The sequence below is a fragment of the Eurytemora carolleeae genome, unplaced genomic scaffold (assembly GCF_000591075.1).
Source record: "Eurytemora carolleeae unplaced genomic scaffold, Eaff_2.0 scaffold165, whole genome shotgun sequence".
NCBI classification, from domain to species: Eukaryota; Metazoa; Arthropoda; class Copepoda; order Calanoida; family Temoridae; genus Eurytemora; species Eurytemora carolleeae.
The window spans coordinates 161696-184816 of record NW_019396076.1 but is presented as its reverse complement, the minus strand read 5'-3'; the positions used below and the strand labels follow the sequence as shown (position 1 = coordinate 184816).

The window sequence follows — 23121 nt, the reverse complement described above, 5'->3', positions numbered from 1 at the left end:
GATCTCGAGGATATTTATGGAATTTATAAGAAAAGATAGATCTCAAGGATTTTTATGGAATATCTAAGAAAAGATAGATCTCAAAGATATTTATGGAATATCTATGAAAAGATAGATCTCAAGGATATTTATGGAATTTATAAGAAAAGATAGATCTCAAGGATATTTATGGAATATCTAAGAAAAGATAAATCTCAAAGATATTTATGGAATATCTAAGAAAAGATAAATCTCAAGGATGTGTATGGAATGTTTAGGAAAAGATTAATCCCAAGGATATTTATGGAATGTTTAGGAAAAGATTAATCCCAAGGATATTTATGGCATGCATTCTAAGAAAAGATTGATCTCAAGGATATTAATGGAATGTCTAAGAAAAAATAGATCTCAAGAATATTAAGGAATGGTTAAGAAAGGATAGATTTCAAGGATAGTTATTAAATGTCAATGGAAATATAGATATCAAGGATAACTTATGGAATGTCTAAGAAAAGATAAATCTCAAAGATATTTCATGGAATTAACAGGAAAAGCCAGATCTCAGAAATATTCGATAAATATTCTAGAGATCGGTTTTTCTTAAGAAGTACTTAAAGGAATTAAGTCTTTGCCACAAACTCAAATTTTCTAACCCCTATATCTTTGCAACCCAATGCCGTAGACCTTCGATATTTCAAACTATGAATTCTGGTAGATCAAATAATCTAAGTTTGAAATATCAAAGGTTTGCACCATCAAGTTGCTAAGATATAAGGATTAGAAAATTTGAGTTTGTGACAAAGACTCAAGTCCTAAGACAACGGCGCAACGCAAAACATCTTTTAATCAATCTTGAGTAAAACAAAAACAAAAATAGAAAGACAAGTTAAAAAGAAATATTTACAAAATTTCAGCAGACTTAGATACTCAAGAAAACATTTATTTGTTGGATATGTTTGGAATGCCTGTGAAAAGATAGATTTCAAGGATATCTAGACAATAAAAAAGAATCTTAATGTTGATTTTTGACGATGAATAAATCCCTGTGTCCTGATATGTCATAATAAAAAGGAAAACAAGCACTTTCCACGTGAAACTAAAGTAAATCACACGTCAAACTGAAGTATATGTTATCAATCATAACTACTCCTACTGAAGAGCTAGTGAGACGAAACCAATGTTTTGATTTTCGTATACTTCTGCGTAAAATCAAAACTATAGGCGCGGCTCAAATTTTGTCTTCGTCACGCTGATGTCGAACATCAAAAGTCTAGAATTATTTACCCTACATCTTTGCCATCGGAACCGTAGTCGGTTTAAATGTATCCTGGGGAGCTACGACGTCACAAAGTTGAACCAGCAGTAGTTGTTCATACAACTTATCTTTGTCTTCTGTCTACTGTCTATAACCTACTACTACTACTACTTTGATTAGTTTCCGTAAACTATTTATATACCTCTGGACTCTATAAAATACTGAGGCTTGGTTTTGAAAGCTGTAGTGTAGCAGTCTATAGTCTAGAGTTGACATTGAAACTATAAAAATCAATAACTAGCACATATTTAATCTTCAACAGAGAATTCTGGGTTTCGATTTCTAATAAAACATCTTTTTTTGTTAAAAATTCAAATAACTTATTTTAAGAAAATATGAATTATAAAAATTAGAATTGTGAAATTCAATATAAGAGTTTAGACATTGCAGACTTTGTTTTTTGTTAATCAAGCTTCTTTTGTGATTTTCTTTAAAAATCAGTTCGAAGAAAAGATGCAGAAATCAGAATTCTATTAAAAATGTTAATAGATTGGTAAATTTTATTTTGAAATTCCAAAACATTCCTGTATTTATTTATTTATTTAGAATCAGGAAAATGAGAATATAAAGTTAATTTCTCCCCGAGAATCAGGAAAATGAGAATATAGAGTTAATTTCTCTCCTAGAATAAGGAAAATGTGCGAAAAACCTAAATTTGTGACTGTAGACGTGATAAAAAGCTCCGCAGGGCTAACAAGATTCTCCAGGTAATTTAATTTTTTACTTTTACTTTTTTTTCTTAAAACCTTTATGGGCTTTTTAACCGAAATTTTTGAAAGCATAATTTCAATAATAACCCTCAATGGAGTGGCATGTACGACCTACATCAGTACCCTGAAAAAAAATATTGTTTAATTAAATATGAATTAATAATCCATGTATTGGTTTAAAACTGTTTATTTTCATTTATGGATTCTAACAAAAGTGAATTTCGCATACAGTTTTTGCTCCAGAAACAATGGAGAAAACAACAGAATTGAACACATTTCAAGATATCAACACAGCATTATCTTCCATATTATTGATAAGATTAAGGATTTAAAGGTACCATTGTGTTTAATGCATTCCACTCTATCTATGAAGGGACATCTTTAATGTAAAGCATTTTACAAATTTTAAATAAATGAAACTAATTCACTAATATTTGACATTTCTAGAAAACGGCAAATATCACATATTATAGAATAAAATTCCATGAATGGTATTTAACATTAATTATATCCATGAACAGTACACACTGAACAGATACTGTTAAGAAATATTTCGGGTGCTTTTCGTTAAATTCAAATATTTATTGAAATACCAAAAAAACATTTCAAATGCTGTTTCCCTTAAAACAAACTTTACATCTTGGTGGGACAATAATTACATAGGTCTGGAGTAGTGTATCTAGTATCTACTCTGTATAGGTCTGGAGTAGTGTATCTAGTATCTACTCTGTATAGGTCTGGAGTTGTTTACCTACAGGATTGTGAGGTTGATATAGATGGAGAGACTGAGCTGGAGAAGAATAAGCAACTAGAACTAGCAAATATCACATTTAAAAGTAATTTAAAACATTTTATCAAAAAAGCAAAATCTTCATACGTATTTTTTTCAGATTGCAGTGTATCAATAAAAAATTTAAAAATCCAATCTGAGGTAAATCATTTAAACAACCATGGGATGAGTCTGGATTTATAATCTTTTTTTTAAATCTCTGCATGCTAAGTTGAAGGTAGAGTTTTTGCAAAAAACTCATTTTTCTAATCTCATTATCTTTGCAATCTGATGGTGTAATCCTTTGATATTTAAAACTTTGATTATTTAATTTAAAACAGACTACATAGTTTGAAAAGTTAACGTCTACGACGTTGGGTTGCAAAGATATAAGATTTAGAGAATCAAAGTTTCTTTCTGAAAAAAAACTATTTGTAACATTTTTAAATTTAAATGTGTAATTTAGTGTGCATGTTTACTTTTAAGATTAAAACAAACTCAAGAGTGATTTTCTAGATTCTTAAAAAAATGTTTTTATGCTTCTATTTATACCATGCACACATTTTGCAATTATTTGTAATTTTAATCTATTTTTCCATGAATTTCCACAAAAGAAACGAAATCTTTTAAAGGAACAGTAGATGTTATTTCAAGTGACCCCCCGTTTATAGACTGCCCGATTCACAACACACGCAAATCTGCCTCTTTAGTAAAAGAAAATTCAATCTATATAAAGTCTATACAAAGTCTGACCGCGTCAACCTTGTTGCACCAGCTAGTCCTGTCCATAGAGCTAGGTACAGTAAAAACTGGTACCGAAAAGGTTGACCCGGCTCGGAAATTCTAATGTACTACGGCTGCCCGTGAACAGTTTCCTTTAAACCTTTGTCTAAGGAAAACTTATTAAGTTATTCCTCTTGTTCTATCTTGGCATTTTAATTGCAGTTCATGCTGAAAGGGACTTGCGGATTTGAGCATTAAAGCACTATTGTTAAAATTAATTCGAAATATAAGGAAGACGATTTTTCCGACTCAAATTGCCGTAGCCTTTTCTCTAGATGTTTGCGTACTCAAGATCTATTTCCTCCACGTAGTGCACACATGTCAAACCCCGCTTCTTCTCCCCCCCCCCCCCTTATACAGATCCCAGCCCCGGCAGTCAGCCATGAACACTCAAGACATTAACAACTCCGTCTCAACCCTGGCTCCTCCATGATGATGATTCAGATACAGAACCAACAACAGAAGACACTGCTTACACCTAGCTCCGCGCCCCACAGGAGAAGGTAACAATAGTTCGCTCCGCAATGTTCCAGAGATCCGGGCGGAACCAGACTTCCTTCCATTATCCTGTATACAGGATAAGTCCGCAATCTCTCTCCCTTAGACTAAGCCTAGTTGTGAGTAAGCCTGCCGTCAAGATTGATGATCTGCACCACCATCATGAAGTTCTACAAACACCTCCAATTGATATTCGTCTATAGTTTCTTTATTAATTTCTAAACCAACCAATTTTAATGCCACTTGGGAAAATATTTCAAAACATCCGTTTTATTAAATAAATGTTAGAAATATCCATGTAGATCTCCTTTTATTTTATCATATTGACTTTTAAAGTCAACAACTATAGTCCCTCTCCCCTTATCTTGCATAAAACACGCTGAGTCAACAACATACTTGGTACAGTAGACGGGCTGGTACAATTGTAAACACTATAACCAGGCAATCCTTGTACTGGGTTTGGACCACGCATCTTTTAAACCTATGTGATTAGAAGAGAAAAAGAAAGTTGTCGACAGTGAATAAGTCAGGCCACTCCATAAATACAGGGTCACTTGTAATTTCGTCTACAATTCCATTAATAAATATGTGAAAATGGTTTAAACCTGCTCCAGGGGTTTATCAATGGAAAAAGCCTGGAGTTTATATCCTGTGGATCAGTATATATAGAGAACTGTAATATATCTTGTAACAATCCTGGCTCTGACAAGGCACCCTACCCTAACAGGTCGAGTTTTTAAGTTTAATTGTGACATTTTAAAAATAGTTTCTCCTAGTCATCAGAATTTTTCCTTTACGTTTGATTTTCTTTTATTGATATTTTTTTTGTTCGTGGAACAAACTAATCAGTCTTTTGCTTTTAACCTTTTAAAAAAATAAAAAATGAAAAATTAAGGTACATGTTAAGTTTGAAAGATGAATAATTATATTTTTTAGACAAAACACTTCCTGTTGTGTTTATGCCCTCAACAGCGATTTAAATATCAAGTAAGATCATCAATAGATCAGATTTAAATATCAAGTGAGATCATCAATAGATCAGATTTAAATATCAAGTAAGATCATCAATAGATCAGATTTGAATATCAAGTAAGATCCTCAATAGATAAGATTTGAATATCAAGTAAGATCATCAATATATCAGATTTAAATATCAAGTGAGATCATCAATAGATCAGATTTTATTATGCCTGTCGACAATACAAAAATTACATAAAAGAATTATTTACATAGTTTAAAAATACAAATATTTTGGAATGAGGAACTAACCTGAGCCTATAGGAAGTGTATTGATGTCTGTTTTTTTAAAACGAATTAGGGGTAATCCTCTATTTTAACTTTTAATTGTGACTCGATCAGTGAGCATCTTCCCTTTGTACAGTACAGCATAAAACAAAACAAAAAAAGTTCGCGGTTTGTTGTTTCTTTGTATCCAATAAACGTCAAAACAGCTGAACCGATCATGCCCAAATTTTGTGTGGGACCTCACGTGACCCCATGGAAAGTTTATGAATGATCAAAATTTTAAAAATTTGTGTAAGAAGTTTTTTATGTTTGCAAAATTTTGAAAATGCGCTAAATAATATTATGAAATCCGCAAATTTTTTTTAGTTTTTGTTTTATACTGTACAAAGAGTAGATGCTCACAGATAAAGCCACAATTAAATGTTGAAATAGAAGATGGGCGCGAAGCGCCCTAAAAGCCAAGTTTTTTTAATTTCACTTAAATATAAAGCTTTGAATACAACTTTTTGTAACTCTGAGCATACATAAACCTTCCCTGGGGTCATGCGAAGTTCCACTCAAAATATGGGCCCGACCGGTTCAGTCGTTTTGATGTTTATTGGATACAAACAAACAAACAGACATTCAAGCAAGTATACAGATAAAAAAGGCATTTGAATTTTAGACATTTTGTTGAAAACAATTATAAAAAATTCGGTAAAAATCTATAAAGTATTTATTATACTACGAACTAAACAGAAGGAGAAGGCAAACGGAATTTTAAACTGAGATTATGAGATCTAACAGCACTCCTAGCTTGAAATATCTAAGGTCTACTACATTGGGTTGCAAAGTTATAGTGAGTAGAAAATCAGATTTTGTGGCAAGGATGTGACCTCATAGCTCTTCTTTAGCATTGATTTTATGCACAAGCATGAAAGAAGCAAAAAGGTATCAGTAACATTATTAATGAGTAAATTTTTTTGAAGAGGTGTTACATGTCCATATTTACACTTAATATAATATTTGACAAATAAAAAAGACAAATGAGTGTATTTTTTTAATAATATTGGTAAATTTTTACATTATATTACAAATCTTTACTTCTGCCACTCAAAAATTAGCTCAATCTTAATCTTGAATAAAAATGTAGGATAATGTTGTTTAATCTCATGTGGAATAAAGTTGCTTTTGATATTTGATATTTACATGTTTAAAAAATACCGTTAAAGGGACTGTACTGGAAGCGTTATTTAAAGTGACCTTCCATTTATAAACTTTTGTTTGATAAAGGATTTCATAGATATTCTTGTTTATAGAGCGGGAAAATAAGTGCCAAGAAACCGCGCGAGTGTACACTAGCATGTACAGTACAGTGTACACTAGCATGTACAGTACAGTGTACACTAGCATGGAGTCTCCTCTTCCGGCACTCAATCTTCAGCTGTACAAATGAGGGTATCTAACTCACCGTAGTCCGGACAAAGGTTTAAAGGATACCGTTGTGAATCGGACATGCTTCTCTATAACTGGAAAGTCACTTGAAATTACACTTACAGTCCCTTTAAAGAAACTCTTCAGCTAAATCGTTAAATATACCTTTCAACATAACAGAAGGAAAAGGTAAAAAGCGGAATCATTTTTTAAAAGAGATTTTTTTGTCCCCAGGACATGATTGGGTTGTAACGATCAAAGCTCGGAATTTTTTCTATTGCGAAAGTTTGGTGTTGTCTGGGTTTTTATATTGATCTACCAGGGGTTGTAATCTGGCAGCACATTCATCCATCCACGCTTCATTCATTCTGAAAAGAGGGTTGACAAGATTCCAGCTGCCTAAGATTCTTCTTAGGCCTGAGAATATAGAGTGCAGGAATCCTTCTGATATACTGGAATGAGGCCCGGGTGCCGTACTGATAGGAAACATCACACTCATTGCTCCCTAACATCTGTAAGCCCGGATTGGATACCCCCAGGTACCTATAGCTGGCAACCATAGACTCTCCCTGCTTGTCCACCATTCCTCTCTTCATCATCATCCACTTGGATCAATCCCACTTGAAGCTTCTTTCTTGTTGAGTAGAAAGCACGCACCTTTTCGCTGCGAGAGTTGTTGACAGCTGCCCCTCTGTCCTCCTACATCCGTCAGGTGGTCATAACTGCTTAACCAGATGTCAGCTTCAGATGTTTTTGAAACCGGAGGTTTGAGTGGAGTACGGGAATCGAACCCGTGAACACCAGTCTGGATACCAATCCAGTTACTGGCTGTGAACAAGCGTGCTTAACTTCAGTGATCTAACGAGAACTGGTGTCACACACTCTCCACCCCACCCCACTAAAAGCGCAATCATTTGATAATCTAGTATTTGATAATCTAGTATTTGATAATCTAGTATTTGATAATCTAGTATTTGATATAATGTAACAAATGGGAATTTTCTCCCTGGACTGCTTGCACAACTTTTTACTTAATAAATTCAATTAAGTTCAGATAAAAAAATATAAATTTTTTATTTTTAAATGAATGAAACTTACATAATAATTTCTTTTACTTTAACATTTTTGTAAGCATTTGAAGAGGAATGGTTCATAATACATAATACTATCACATTTCCTTTATTCCTTCCTAACTATTTTAGAAACAGTATGCTAGAAGGTTCTGGTTTGGAGGTTCGAGGGATTATTGGTGATCAGTCTACAGTAAAGATATTGGAGTCAACAATCAAGGAAGGTTTTTCATTTTTATTTTCTCAGAAAATACTAAATATTCATACCAAGAACGATATTGTGATAGAAAATTAACTTATAAGATTGATTTGGTGCTAATATTCAATAATAAATGCAATCTTGAAAAATTATCAAAATTATTCTCAAGTTATCATTATTTTTTAAGACCATATCGTCTCTTAAACTTAAAAAACCATATTTGTATCTTTCCTTAAGAGAAAAATGGGTTTTAAAATTGGAAAATCCCTTTTTCTTTAAATGACGAATAAGATGATAAAAATGAGCCTAGAATACTGATAACTCTGGTGTGTGGGGGAGAAACAAAGCTGATATTTTTCTTTCCAAATCACAAATATTAGGTTCGTCTTTGAATTCATTCTTAAAGCATGATTACTCAAAATAAAATACTAGTGAAAGGAGTTTATTTATATTCATATTTATATTATATTTATGCATTCATTAAAAGAACAAAGAGATAAAGGTGTGAGGCTGGGGGAGGTTTTTAGCATGAGTCACCTATACTTTAAATATTACACTAGGGTGTGGAGGATATGGTGCTGTGTATGCTACCAACGGAGCAACTATAACAGGTAAATTTAGTTCTAAAATAAGATATCAAATAAAAATTCATTGAAGTTTTTATTTGAAAATCCACCAAACAACCCAACCCCAATAGCTAGTTTTAAAGGTTTAGGCTATTGATTTATTTTTAAATTTAAAGTTGCACCATTTTCTACAGTGAAACTCTTAATAAGGAATACATCGGAAGAATTTATCAAATGTCGTCTCGACAATTTTTCAATGAGTTTTATACTATATTACGTAAATTTCAGTATTTGCGAAAATAAATAAATAGCTGTGTATGCGGGAACAGTTTTAAAGAGTTCCATATAATCATTTAATTAAAAAACTAAATATCTGTAACATTCCATTATCAGAAAGTTAAGAATACAACATTTGATGAATTCTTTCGATGTATTCGTTATTAAGGGTTTCACTGTATTTAATAGCAACTTTTTACAGAATGTTACCTGTGTACTCAAAAATTTGAATGAAAACAATTAACCATTAATAGTGTATATAAGAGTGGACATTGCTGTATTAATATTTAAATGATGTATCCCAGGGATCCTACATAATTCACTAATGTTTTCCTCTGAAAACTACTTCCAACAAATTATCTTATAATAAATATAATAATCTTATATTTGGGATCTTACCCCTGATGGCTTTAAGAGGAAAATAGTAAATGTATCAAACAAGATGAGAGATATATTTTCTAAGAGACTGTGTACGTAATTTTAAATGATTCTTCATCCTTGCTATGCTGCATAAAACCACAAGTCACTTTTCTTGAGTAACTGTAACTGTAAAATAGTTTTCAGAGAGAAATCAAGGATATCTCATGATTAAAGGATATCGTTTTGAAGTCCATTTAAAGTTTAAATCGATTAGGTTTGATCTTCCTAACGTTCATTTATTGATCTTTAACCCTTTTCAGGAGGAATTAACTTAATCCGACGATTAAAAAGTTCCGATTTCTGTTATTTGAATATTTGTATGTTCAGTTGAATCCTGTGTACAAGTTGATAATCCAGGTGGCTGTGGAGTATTTGTTCTTCACGAACAGTCAAGGGTTAATCTCAACAATTCATCATTAAGCAGGTGATCCTTTCTTTAATCAAAATTTGCATTCTATCTTTTAATCATTTAGCCAATCATTTATCATTTAGCAATTGCATTTATTCATTAATATATTCATCCTTTCTTTTATTAATTCATTTATTTTGCATTTATTCATCATCTTTTGGTTTAATTTATATATTAAAACATTCATTCTTTTATTCATCCTTTCTTTTATTCATTTAGCCATTCATTCATCTTTTAGCAGATGCATTCATTCATTTAAATATTCATCCTTTCTTTTATGTGAAACTGAATTTTACAAGGATAGATACGTGTTCGAGAACCAATCAGGGAGTATGGCATTCACTACATATATTGTCCAGGAAATGTTATATATTGTCCAGGAAATGTTATATATATTGTCCAGGAAATGTTATATATATTGTCCAGGAAAATGTTATATATTTTCCTGGAAATGTTATATATACTGTCCAGGAAATGTTATGTATATTGTCCAGGAAATGTTATATATATTGTCCAGGAAATGTTATATATATTGTCCAGGAAATGTTATATATATTGTCCAGGAAATGTTATATATTTTCCAGGAAATGTTATATATTGTCCAGGAAATGTTATATATATTGTCCAGGAAATGTTGTATATATTGTCCAGGAAATGTTATATATATTGTCCAGGAAATGTTATATATATTGTCCAGGAAATGTTATATATACTGTCCAGGGAATGTTATATATATTGTCCAGGAATTGTTATATATATTGTCCAAGAAATGTTATATATACTGTCCAGGAAATGTTATATATGTTGTCCAAGAAATGTTATATATATTGTCCAGGAAATGTTATATATATTGTCCAGGAAATGTGATATATATTGTCCAGGAAATGTTATATATACTGTCCAGGAAATGCTATATATATTTTCCAGGAAATGTTATATATATTGGCCAGGAAATGTTATATATATTGTCCAGGAAGTGTTATATATATTGTCCAGGAAATGTTATACATTGTCCAGGAAATGTAATATATACTGTCCGGGGAATGTTATATTGTCCAGGAATAAGTGGAGTGGGTTTGGATGTAGATGGAGTGGAGGGGGAACAATAACCAACTGTAACTTTGACTCCAATGGCCAGGCAACGTTTTACGCTATCTTTTTTTGTCCGAATATTTTAGATAATGTACAAAATTATTATTAAATATGAAAAAGTGTCCTATACATTTTAACCTTTTGACAATATAATACTAAAACGCTTTGTAAAGGAATTGAGTCTTTGCCGCAAACTCTGATTTTCTAATCCCTGTATCTTTGTAAACCATTAACATTTCAAAAAATATAAGGTTGAAATATCAAAGGTTTACGACATTGGGTTTCAGAGATATTGGGATTAGAAAATCATATTTTGTGGCAAAGACTCAATTCCTTTTCTAAAAAGGATGTGAATACTGAATACATTGTAACAGTTTTTACGCATTAATTCTAATTCCTTTTTATTTATTCCTAAAACAATTAAAAGCTTGCTATGATGATTTGAGAATTAACATTTGTGATTTTATTTCTGTATTTGTTAAATGTATATACAGGGTGCCTGGGCAATCAGAAAATCCACAATTAAGGACGTTACTAGGTATTTTAGAATTCAATAAGAAAACAAAAACAATGATGAAGAAATTCCTATTTTACTCTGGAAAGGGGTGTTTGTGATTTATTGCTTTAAAAGCTTGTTTTCTGTAGTGGAACATGTTTGTGAATTATAGCTTTAAAATCTTGTTTTCTTCAGTGGAACATTTTTGCGAATTTCGGCTTTAGTGCGGAGGACTTGAACGCTTTATCTCGATATCCAATTCCAGTATTGGCACTTTTAGATATGAATGCATGATTCACAACACAAAAGTTCTAACTTTTAGAGAAATATCTTTTAAACTAAATCCGGTTCTTTCTCTTTTACATTTTATCAAAAGTCTATAATTTTAATTATAAAGCCAGAGAAGTGAGAAATTTTGTATTGTGAATCTCGGGATCAAGCGTTGATCTTCATCTTATCCTGATCTACGGATTAAGTTAAATCCCTTGACACTCCGTGATTGTCATAAATAGATCAAGTGTTCAAGATTAACAATAGACACACAAAAGATCGGATTTCAGGAGTGTTAAAAACTATAATTATTAAGATTAATATCGATAATTTAGGAGAAATAATATCGTCACAAATGATTTTACGGACAAGAATTATGAGAAAGTTGCATTTCTTTTCGTGGACCCGTTGAATACCGCCTTGGGAGAAAAGGGGCTTGCAAGGTATAAGTTGCTTCACTATTTTTAATAAATAGGAAAACTATTTTAAAGTTGATATTTTCTTTAAAATTTGTTAAAGTTAAACTTTTAACAGGGGTGTATATTCTTACTTTATTCATATTACTAAACATTTTTTTATTCACTTCTGATTTTTTTCGGAGGAAAATTCCAGCTGATTTCTATTCCTGAATTTGTAGGAATTCGATCTAAAATAAATTTTTTCTCCTTCGTTCACGGCAAACCAAGATGTGAAGCTCTCACGTAAAAAAATCAGCAGTATTTTGCCAATTAATCCTTTAAAGTTTTTAGATAGAAACAAACTAGGACACAAAAAAGTGTGACTTAGTGTGTTTATAACCAACGCCCAAGCCGTTGGGACACTAAATATTTGATGAATAACTTTAATAGTTGTATAGATTTAAGAAACTAACAAAGTTTTAAATTTTCTAAGTTAATTTTGTGGAAGAAAATTCAAACAAAATTGAATTTTCTTTTTCATTTAAATCTCTATATCTTTGCAACCTGATGTTGTAAACCGTTGATATTCAAAACTTCATTTGATCTAACAGATTTCATAGTTTAAAATATCAAAGGTTCAAACCATGTGGTTGCAAAGATAGAGGGATAGAAAATCCTAGTTTTTGACAAAGTCCTGATTCCTTTATTTAGCCGAGGTTTGAGCGTAGAGAAAGCCAAGGAGCTAAGAGAAAAAGAAGGAGGAAGAAGACAGAACACCAAGATAAAATGAAAATAAGGTACAGGGTGTCCCAATAAAATGTAAATAAGGGGCAGGGTCTCACAATAAAATGTAAATAAGGGACAGGGTGTCCCAATAAAATGAAAATAAGGTACAGGGTGGCCCAATAAACTGAAATAAGGTATATGGTCTCCCAAAAAAAATGAAAATAAGGTACAGGGTGTCCCAATAAAATGAAAATAATGTACAGGGTGTCCCAATAAAATGAAAATAAGGTACAGGGTGTCCCAATAAAATGAAAATAAGGTACAGGGTATCCCAATAAAATGAAAATAAGGTACAGGGTCTCCCAATAAAATGAAAATAAGGTACATGATTTCCCAATAAAATGAAAATAAGGTACATGATCTCCCAATAAAATGAAAATAAGGTACAGGGTATCCCAATAAAATGTAAATAAGGTACACAGGGTCTCCCAATAAAATGTAAAAAAGGGACAGGGTCTCCCAATAAAATGTAAATAAGGGACAGGTTGTCCCAATAAAATGAAACTAAGGTTACAGGGTGTCCCAATAAAATGAAAGGTATGAAATTCAACTCAAAAATAAGAATTTAATTTATCAAACAACTTCAAAATTGTCTCTTAAGATCTTTTCCATAGCCCTGAACATGAGTGAATTTATAAATTGTTTCTCAATGAACAAATTGACAAGAAAAACTTTGACATGGAATTTCTTTGTTTAAGGGACTCATTCTGTAATTATACAAATTGATTAAACAAATAATACAAAAAAATAGTACAAAAGGACTAAAAATATTACAGTATAATTGACGTACGCAGGCCCGTAGCTAGGGGTGGCACATTATCTGAGACAAAAAAGAAAAAAATTTAAAGAAGGAAACGAAAAATGTAAGAAAGAAAGAAAAAAGGGGAGCAAATTGGAAGAAAAAAATCTATTTTTTGTTTTACCGGTTCTATGTGTTTAGGATTACTTTGTCTTCAAATTAAGAAATACATTATCCGGAAATTTTTATTTCTATCCGGTCTTATAAAATTATAGGGTTTAAAATAATCATTTGTATTTTAAGAAACTTATATTTTTCCCATCTTTTATTAGATTAACAATTTTAATAAACTATCTTAATGCAATAAGTAACAATATGGAGACAAAATGAAACTATATATAATATAGCCAGGTTTAGGAGAAGTTGCAGTTTGTACTCTGCCTCAAGCTTTCAGGAGATTTTTTCTCAAATTCCAATTTTAGTTCTGGGATATCTGAAGATTTTCATGCTTGAGCTTTTCTTAAAGTTTTACAGACATTTACATCCTTGATGCCACTTTCCCTGTAGTTAAAATACATTTACTTAAAGTTTAACTCAAATCTGTACTTAATATATATTCTGATCAGAGTTTAATGATTAATCAGTATGATTATGACATCAATTTACTTCCAGTTTTTTGTTTGTTTTGATGCAATAGCTTCTCAATAGCACTTACGGGAAAGAAAAACATAATGCAATACAGGCTAAATATCGGTCTTTATATACTTTAAAATGTGTAATAAGATAAAAATCCAGTTTTTTAGTGTGGAGTCATTAATTTTAACCCTTTTGCGGTTTTCAGGTCAAAAACAATTTTTTTCGCCTGCGCCGCGCCCCTTCATTATCCATATCTTAGTTTTTTTAATATTGGCGCCCCCCCTTGAAAAATTTCTAGCTACGGGCCTGGACTTACGATTAGATGAATAAAATATTACAGACAAGGATGAGAAAGAATTGAAAAGTTTAAATTAAACCATTAAACCTGACAAAGATTAATTAAAAATATTAAATCCATTTTCTCCATTTTAAAAATAAATGAAACCAAAGATTTTTCATATTTAAAACATCACTCATCTGAACTGTGTCTGAATATTCTTTTTTGTAAAATCTGTGAAATACAAGGAAAAAAACATTGTTTATCCAGTACTGCGGCCAGGGTCGAACTATATATTAAAAGTTAAGACGGAGTGAATTAAGAGTAAAGACGGAGTTACATAAAGCCTTTTTCAGATCCTGTGATTGGTCCGAAGAAGAAAAAGATTCTTTGAAGAAAAAAAAATAATTTTTCTTGAAAAAAATAAATATATTTATAAAACATCTAATCTTTAATTTAATTAAATGAGTTCATAGAACGGGTTCTTGTTAATTATACGATTAATCTCCTGAAAATCCTTCTCACTTTATAACACAATTACCCCTCCCCCCCCCTCTCGGGGTAAATATTTGATTAATAAAGGTTTAATGCTTCGCAAACTATTGCTGGGTAAACATAAAGGGAGATTCGTCAGGTATACGATCTTCTAAACAAAATATATTAGAATTTAAAAATGTTTGTTTACATGTTCATTATGCTTGTTAACATTTTTTACTTCTATTTTATGCATTTTATACCTCTCAATATCAAATTTTAAAAGAAAGGAATACTGAGTACCTGGAATTTCTTTTAATGTACCTAATAGTACGCATCTTCGTTAGTCACATGTAAAGACATGTGCAAACGCATGTACAATGTACATAACAATTATAATTAGTTTTATAATCCTGTAATATGGTGAGGTTAGGTTTAAACAAGGATCTAGAAAGAGAAGAGAAGAGACGAGGAGGCTTCTCTAGTTCTCTAGTTCTCTAGTTCTCTTTCTCCAAGAAAACATCTGGTTCTCTCTCCCTCTCTCCTCTCCAGCCATCACTCTTCAACTCTACAGCCTCATGGACAGTGAGAGGTATAAAGGTGAAAACTGGGAACAGAATGTAATATCCGTCCTAGTGAACCCTGCCATTGAGTGTGAAAGTGAGGACGAAGATTCGGCTATTCAGTCTAGCTCCGGGATATCCGAACCAACCAACAGAAAGGAGGAGAACGAGATTGAAACTGAACGGAACAGCAACCTGTCAGAGTCGGGTTCAGAAAAACTAACAACGTTAACTCATCAATCAAAAAAAGATCCATCCAACACAAAATTAGAGTTCATTAAAGAGAGTAAGAATAAAGGCAGTATTGAACTTGTTGAGGCTGGAAAAGCTGGGAAAAAATCGAGTTCAAAGATTTCGCGGAAAATGAGTCAAAGTTCGGTCGAGCAGACGGGTATCCTGGACCGTGTGTTTAACTCAACCCAGAGCAGAGATCTTAAGGAAACTTTTAGTCTCAAGCTGCAAGGATTTTCAGGAACCAAGGACCTGGAACATGAGGTTTCAGGAACCATGGCAGAGGAGAACGGGGTCGGACTTTTCATCAAAAAATGTGTTCGAAAGAAATCCTGGTCCTTTCGGGCACTACCGGGGGAGTGCATCTTTAGTATGAAGGATCATTCAGGTGAGTCTGGAGCTATATTAAAGAGACTGCTGATGATTCAGGTGAGTCTGGAACTATATTAAAGAGACTGCTGATGATTCAGGTGAGTCTGGAACTATATTAAAGGAACTGCTGATGAATCAGGTGAGTCTGGAACTATATTAAAGGAACTGCTGATGATTCAGATGAGTCTGGAACTATATTAAAGGAACTGCTGATGATTCAGATGAGTCTGGAACTATATTAAAGGAACTGCTGATGATTCAGGTGAGTCTGGAACTATATTAAAGGAACTGCTGATGAATCAGGTGAGTCTGGAACTATATTAAAGGGACTGCTGATGATTCAGGTGAGTCTGGAACTATATTAAAGAGACTGCAGCTGATGTATTCTCAAGTGTCTTTCCATTTTAAGAGTTACCTGCCTCAATCACAACGGTATCAATTAAATATTTTTGCCTGGAACTAAAATGGTGGATATGTCCTTGTTTTATTTTTAAAAATAATCATTTTCATTTGTAGTTTATTAAAAAGAATGACTTTCGGATGTCGCAGCGACGACAGTTTCAAGAGGAAAAAAAGATGACGTCTTCCTAATTGCTACTAAAATAAAGGTTTTAAAGGTACCGTTGTGAATCAGGCATTTAATAAAAGATGACGGGTCACTTGAAAGACTTGAATTTACTTCAAAAGTCTCTTTATGACGCAAGATTCTTCAAAAATAAGATTGTGAGCCTGTCCTAATTTTTTTAAATAAAATATTGGATTCAACTTTCAGATAATTAATTTCAAGAATTTCGTCTAATCGTTTTGCTCTAATCCTTCACGGGTAACACGTACCATTATATAAAATACATTATTTTATCAAATTTTATTATATCGACAATTTTTGCTTTAAGCTCTGAAAGGTGCTATTTTAAATTGTTCTCAACCTTTCCCAATTTTCTTTTTTTTTAATTGGCAAATTTTTAAAAACAATAAATTTTAACGTTTTTTTCCGGGGGCAAAAGTTTAAACTTTGACCGGTAATAAACCTTTCTTGGCCGGGGTCATGTGAGTTGCCTCAAAAATATTGGGCTCGATCGGTTCAGCTGATTTTTCATTTATTGGAAACAAACACAAAGAAACGCACGCCCCTCAGACAAGCTAAGTATATATATTGATATACCTCCAATATACTTTTAAATTAGATGCATGTTATTCTAAATATATTATTAGTAATATAATATCTACTAATATTCCTAAAGGTGAATACTCTTACTAGGACCTGAAGCCAATATATGTATACTTTAATTAGAATCAGAAAGGAAAATTTACTTATAAAGTAACAAGTTTTTGATAAGTATTATTCCTGCTGTTCTGACCCATTAACCCTCCACCCCCCCTTCATGAAGGAGGGGTAGGGGGGTAATCTAACCCCTGGCCCATTAATATCTTTTAAGTAAGCCTGCCCCAACCCATTTAAAACATCTAGTTGCGCCTCTGTTTTCTTTTAAGTAATAAGCTGTGTTAATTTAATGGCATCATCAATTTTGGTATTGCATGAGCCCACTGACCGCCCACCAGCGGTTTGTGTATTCAGACCTAATAAATGTATGCTAAATTAAGATTTGAAACCCATTTCAAAAATATAATAATTGAATAAGCGGTACAAGGCCGAACAACAGTTCAAAAACTGCTTTTAAACTTTTTTCATGTGCTTGGCGGGTTTTGTGCTCTAACTAATTCAATTTTCATTTTTTTTAATGGTTTCCAAATTTTAAATTTCCAAAAAACTGATGATAAAGTGTGATTTGAAAAAATTGGGGAGGCTATTACTGGACATTTTTTATTCTATTTTTGCAATTAAAGTATCATAAGACAGTCTTATATATTAGCTCGATTTTAAATAAGAAAATTTGAATAATCAGGCATATTGTTACTTATTCTCAAATAAAGGTTGTTATCAAATTGATAAAAGTTACTCTGTATCAGTGAGTGTCACTTTAACTTCGTCAACTTATCTATATTAGTTAAAATATTTCTTCTCAAATAGCTTCACCAGACTTCAAGACCATATAGTTTTAATATTTATCATAACTTGAAGTAGAATTAGTAAAATAAAATGTTTGAGAAAACTGCTATACTGAAGAGTGTAGCACAAAAGACAAGCGAGCGATATAACTGAAGGGTGGTGTGAAGTGTGTAACTGAAGGGTGGTGTGAAGTGTATAACTGAAGGGTGGTGTGAAGTGTATAACTGAAGGGTAGTATGAAGTGTATAACTGAAGGGTGGTATGAAGTGTATAACTGAAGGGTGGTATGAAGTGTATAACTGAAGGGTGGTGTGAAGTGTAATAACTGAAGGGTGGTATGAAGTGTATATAACTGAAGGGTGGTATGAAGTGTATAAATGAAGGGTGGTGTGAAGCGTATAACTGAAGGGTGGTATGAAGTGTATAACTGAAGGGTGGTATGGAGTGTATAACTGAAGGGTGGTGTGAAGTGTATAACTGAAGGGTGGTGTGAAGTGTATAACTGAAGGGTGGTATAAAGTGTATAACTGAATGGTGGTGTGAAGTGTATAACTGAAGGGTGGTGTGAAGTGTATAACTGAAGGGTTGTATGAAGTGTATAACTGAAGGGTAGTATGAAGTGTATAACTGAAGGGTGGTGTGAAGTGTATAACTGAAGGGTGGTATGAAGTGTATAACTGAAGGGTGGTATGAAGTGTATAACTGAAGGGTGGTGTGAAGTGCATAACTGAAGGGTGGTGTGAAGTGTATAACTGAAGGGTGGTATGAAGTGTATAACTGAAGGGTGGTGTGAAGTGTAAAACTGAAGGGTGGTGTGAAGTGTATAACTGAAGGGTGGTGTGAAGTGTATAACTGAAGGGTGGTGTATGAGGAATGGAATTTGATTTACGATGGCTGCTGTACTTGTAGATATATATATGTAAGATGAAAGGTTGAGTAACATAAATACCTAGCATTACATCTACAGATAAATATTTCCAATATGATTTATTAAAAAAATTGCTGACAGAAGTTCCTGGTATTGCCCGTGTTCGTCAGTCGTCTTGCGATTTTTTTTAATTGAAAATAGCAAACTCACAATTTTGTAAATTTTTATGCCTTGTCTAACTTAAAATAAAATATATATTTTTTATTTAATTTTTAAAAAATTGTTAGATGGATAGTTTGACCGTTAGCAACCGGAAATGAATGAGGCCGTATGTTCAAAATGATTATTTGAGTAGAAAATTTGATGGGCCAATTCATTACGTTATTTCAACTGACCAATAACGAACTAATAAAAGAAAAAGTACGAAAAGAACGAACATACACACATAGTTCCACCGTTTATCTGCGCTTTGTCGTGAATTAGGATTTTAGCTATTTTCTCAAATATAAGTCTAGCAACTCAACTTAGAATCTAAACACCAAGTAGTACTCCCGAGTTGCCCAATCAAAATTTGAGGCAACTCGGTCCAAGGGTTCATGAGTTATGATCGGACAGACAAACAGAGATTACAATTTTATGTATATAGATATATTTAAACGGTCTGGTTTTTATACAGATTTTGTTTTAGAAGAGAAAATAGGAGAAGATGCCTCCTTGACAAAAAACACGTTGGTGGAATCAGTTACTCTTCCCATTGATATAAAGGTAATAATTAGACAAACTTTTCTTTTTTAATTTCCTTTTATCATATTTTTTCATTTTTCAAAGGAGTTACGCGCATTCGGCGTAGAACAGGACCTCTCTCTGTCTTGTAACTCTACGAGAGAGAGCCTGTTCGACGCCGACTGCGCCTAACTCTTATGGGGCTCTGCCTTAGGGTTATTGTAAACGAAAAACCCTTAAATCTTGAAAAGACGACATCCTATTTGTTGTTTTCATTCTGTACGATTAATTAAGTGTATGCCAAGGAGTATGGAATAGAAGGGAGTTACAACTGACGCGGCCCGCCCTACTATATGATTATTCATGCTTTGCGGACGGTACTTCGTTTGAATATTTGTCTGATGTACAATTACCGCGTATACTATAACCTATTCTGAATATTTCTTATTCAAATGGAGTACCCGTCTGCAAAGCATGCATAATCATAAAGTAGGCGGGCCACGTCAGTTGTATCTCCCTTCTATTCTATACTCCTTGGTGTATGTTCAATTGTACTAAACAGTACACATATAATCCAGGGATAGAGTTAGGATGCAATATTAATACTTAATGTAGAGAAAACTTAATTATATTCAGGGGCAAGGGTATTCAGTTGGAACCCCAAGGGGACTCAAATGTACTCAAATTGCGTACAGTACACTCTGGGAGTAATGTAAATTAAAACTCAGTGCTCCCACAACTTGTGAAAGGGCAGGACACTTCTGGGGGTTAAATAGCGTCCCTCTGCCAACCTATTTAGCTAAAAACTTCCAGTGGAATCATAAACTCCAGGAAAGATATCTGAATCCCTCCAATGGAATTATAAACCCATAGGAAGGATATCTGAATCCCTCCACTGGAATTATAAACCCCCTGGAAAGATATTTGAATCCCTCTAGTGGAATTATAAACCCCCATTGGAAAGATATCTGAATTCCTCCAGTGGAATGTAAATAACCCTGCGTAAAGTTTGAAATTGTAAAAAGTACTTTTCTAAACCCCTCCAGTGAAAATGAATTCCCTCAGGTCGCCAGTGGAGTCAAAATTTTACTACAAACTTCCGTGACTCGTGTATCTAGAGTATACTGGAGTATATTTTAATTTATATTATATCTATAATCTAGATGGAGAACTATGGTATATCTGGAGTATTCTGGAGTATATTATATTTATATCTAGATGGAGAACTATGACGGTGTATCTGGAGTATATTATATCTATATCTAGATGGAGAACTATGGTATATCTGGAGTATACTGGAGTATATTATATCTATATCTAGATGGAGAACTATGACGGTATATCTGGAGTATACTGGAGTATATTATATCTATATCTAGATGGAGAACTATGACGGTGTATCTGGAGTATACTGTCTATATCTAGATGGAGAACTATGGTATATCTGGATTATACTGGAGTATATTATATCTATATCTAGATGGAGAACTATGACGGTATATCTGGAGTGTATCTAGGACCCTCTAGAACCCTAGATGAATATGACTTGGAGTATCTGAACGGAGATATCACTGAGAACGATGATATTAAAGACAGTTACAGGTTACTCAATATTTTCTGATTTGAAAAAAATGATAACATATTCTATTGTTTTGTAACAACATCAAGAATACGTTATAGACCTCTCTTGGTATAACTAAGGCTCAGTTTATATTTTCAAATGCTGTTTTGTTTGTTGGAGCCATGAATGTAGAGCGGAAATTAATTGTTGACCAATTAAAAGATAAAATTGTTGATTTACTATAAATTACTATTTGGTTTGACCAGTGAAAAGCCAAGAGTTGCATTGGCTGTATGAATATAAAGTTCAAATAAGATATTATGAGGAGAGAAGAGAAATACAAGATGATTTTTTATCTATCTATTTATCTATCTCTAGGTTGGGAGTAAAGTTGTAAAGTTTGTATTAGTCAACGAGAATAGAATATATATTAGAGTGGAATTTAGAAAAATCCCTTGGTATGAATTTTGCCAGTCCCTTTCAGCCTGAAAGGGAGTTCAACGTGTACAAATCATGTAAATGTTCACAAATTATCTGCAGTAGAGTACATTAATGCAGTTTGTTCCCTAGACTATCCATTTCAATTGCGAATTTTTTAAAGCTGTTAAATAAACTTTATAAAATGAATTATAGTTATAACGGAAAATCAACGTTTGTAAAGTGAAAGGCATAGAGTCTATGTGAAATGATCATTGGTCAATTATGAAACAAGCCTATTTCATAATTTGGTTTTCTTTTCATATTAATTTTAGATTTTCTATAAAATGATATTCCAGGGCCCAAAAGGTTATATAGCACAAATATGTGAAGTACACCTGCAGTATGGAAACAGTACAACAAAATGGTCGTTTTACATTTTTTTCTAGTAAATTCCCCTCTAATATATATTCTATTCTCTTTGATATTAGTGTATTATCCTTTTTCTTGTTTGTCACCTTTTTTCTTAGTTGTAGTATGGTCTGCACAATTCACAACGGTACTTCGTAAACCAGTAATCGATGGTAAAAATCCGATAATGGGATTAATTTCTGCCATTTTCATGTTCTTATTTGCTGAATAAATCGAAAATTTAAAGGCTTATAAGGTACCGTTGTAAATCGTTAATGGCAATCTTTATATGACTGGTCTTTCTAAGGAATGGAGTCTTTGCCATAAACTCTAACTTTTTAATCCCTTTATGTTGCAACCTGATGGTGCAAAAATCCTTCAAACTTAGATTTTTTGAACTAACAAAATTCCTAGTTGAAAAATGGAAATATCTAAGGTAAAAACTCAATTCCTTTCCACTAACAATTAAAACAAGTTTTATTTAGGCCGCCCTCTCCACTCTCCATCGATTCATTCTCTGGTATCTACATTGGACCAGAGGAGAAAAGAAAAACAAGAAAATGTGAAGGAGAGGAAGACGAACAGAACGCAGAGGATGAGGAGGAGAAGGAAGAAGAAGTCCTTCTATCCTCCTCTGCTCCTGTACAGGGACCTGAGGTTGGGAAAAAGAAAAAACGACGAGGATTATTCTTCTTTAACACATATTCTGCCAAGGGAGGTTCAGAGGATCAAGCAAATATGGATCGAAATGAAAACTTGTGCTTTCAACTTTTCAAACGATCCTTCAACATTGGAGAGACAGGGTAGACATTGAGGGAATACTGAGGAATATAGTGTTGAGGGAATACTGAAGAATACAGGGTGGAGGGAATACTGGAGAATACAGGGTGGAGGGAATACTGAGGAATACAGGGTGAGGGAATACTGTAGAATACAGGGTGGAGGGAATACAGGAGAATACAGGGTGGAGGGAATAGTGGAGTATACAGGATAGAGGGAATACTGTAGAAAGGGTGGAGGGAATACAGGAGAATACAGGGTGGAGGGAATACTGCAGAATACAGGGTGGAGGGAATAGTGGAGTATACAGGATAGAGGGAATACTGTAGAATACAGGGTGGAGGGAATACAGGAGAATACAGGGTGG

At 33.0% G+C, this 23121-nt stretch overlaps 2 protein-coding genes across 2 annotated transcripts; both read left to right on the top strand.

Annotated features, from left to right (window-relative positions):
• The first annotated feature begins 1843 nt into the window (after positions 1 to 1843).
• On the top strand, positions 1844 to 14996 carry LOC111714640 (uncharacterized). Its single transcript, XM_023489794.1, has 14 exons — positions 1844 to 2001; positions 2740 to 2840; positions 2895 to 2935; positions 4669 to 4781; positions 4991 to 5041; positions 7915 to 8002; positions 8292 to 8361; positions 8542 to 8592; positions 9571 to 9667; positions 10712 to 10790; positions 11239 to 11282; positions 11846 to 11953; positions 12620 to 12705; positions 14703 to 14996. Exons 1-13 carry the CDS (start codon positions 1931 to 1933, stop codon positions 12696 to 12698), a joined length of 993 nt encoding a protein of 330 aa, XP_023345562.1. The 5' UTR covers positions 1844 to 1930; the 3' UTR covers positions 12699 to 12705; positions 14703 to 14996.
• Positions 14997 to 15302: 306 nt separating this feature from the next.
• Positions 15303 to 22976, top strand: LOC111714633 (uncharacterized). Its single transcript, XM_023489781.1, has 4 exons — positions 15303 to 16002; positions 19551 to 19627; positions 21066 to 21187; positions 22460 to 22976. The coding sequence occupies exons 1-4, from the start codon at positions 15399 to 15401 to the stop codon at positions 22779 to 22781; spliced, it is 1125 nt and encodes a 374-aa protein (XP_023345549.1). The 5' UTR covers positions 15303 to 15398; the 3' UTR covers positions 22782 to 22976.
• The last annotated feature ends 145 nt before the right edge of the window (positions 22977 to 23121 follow it).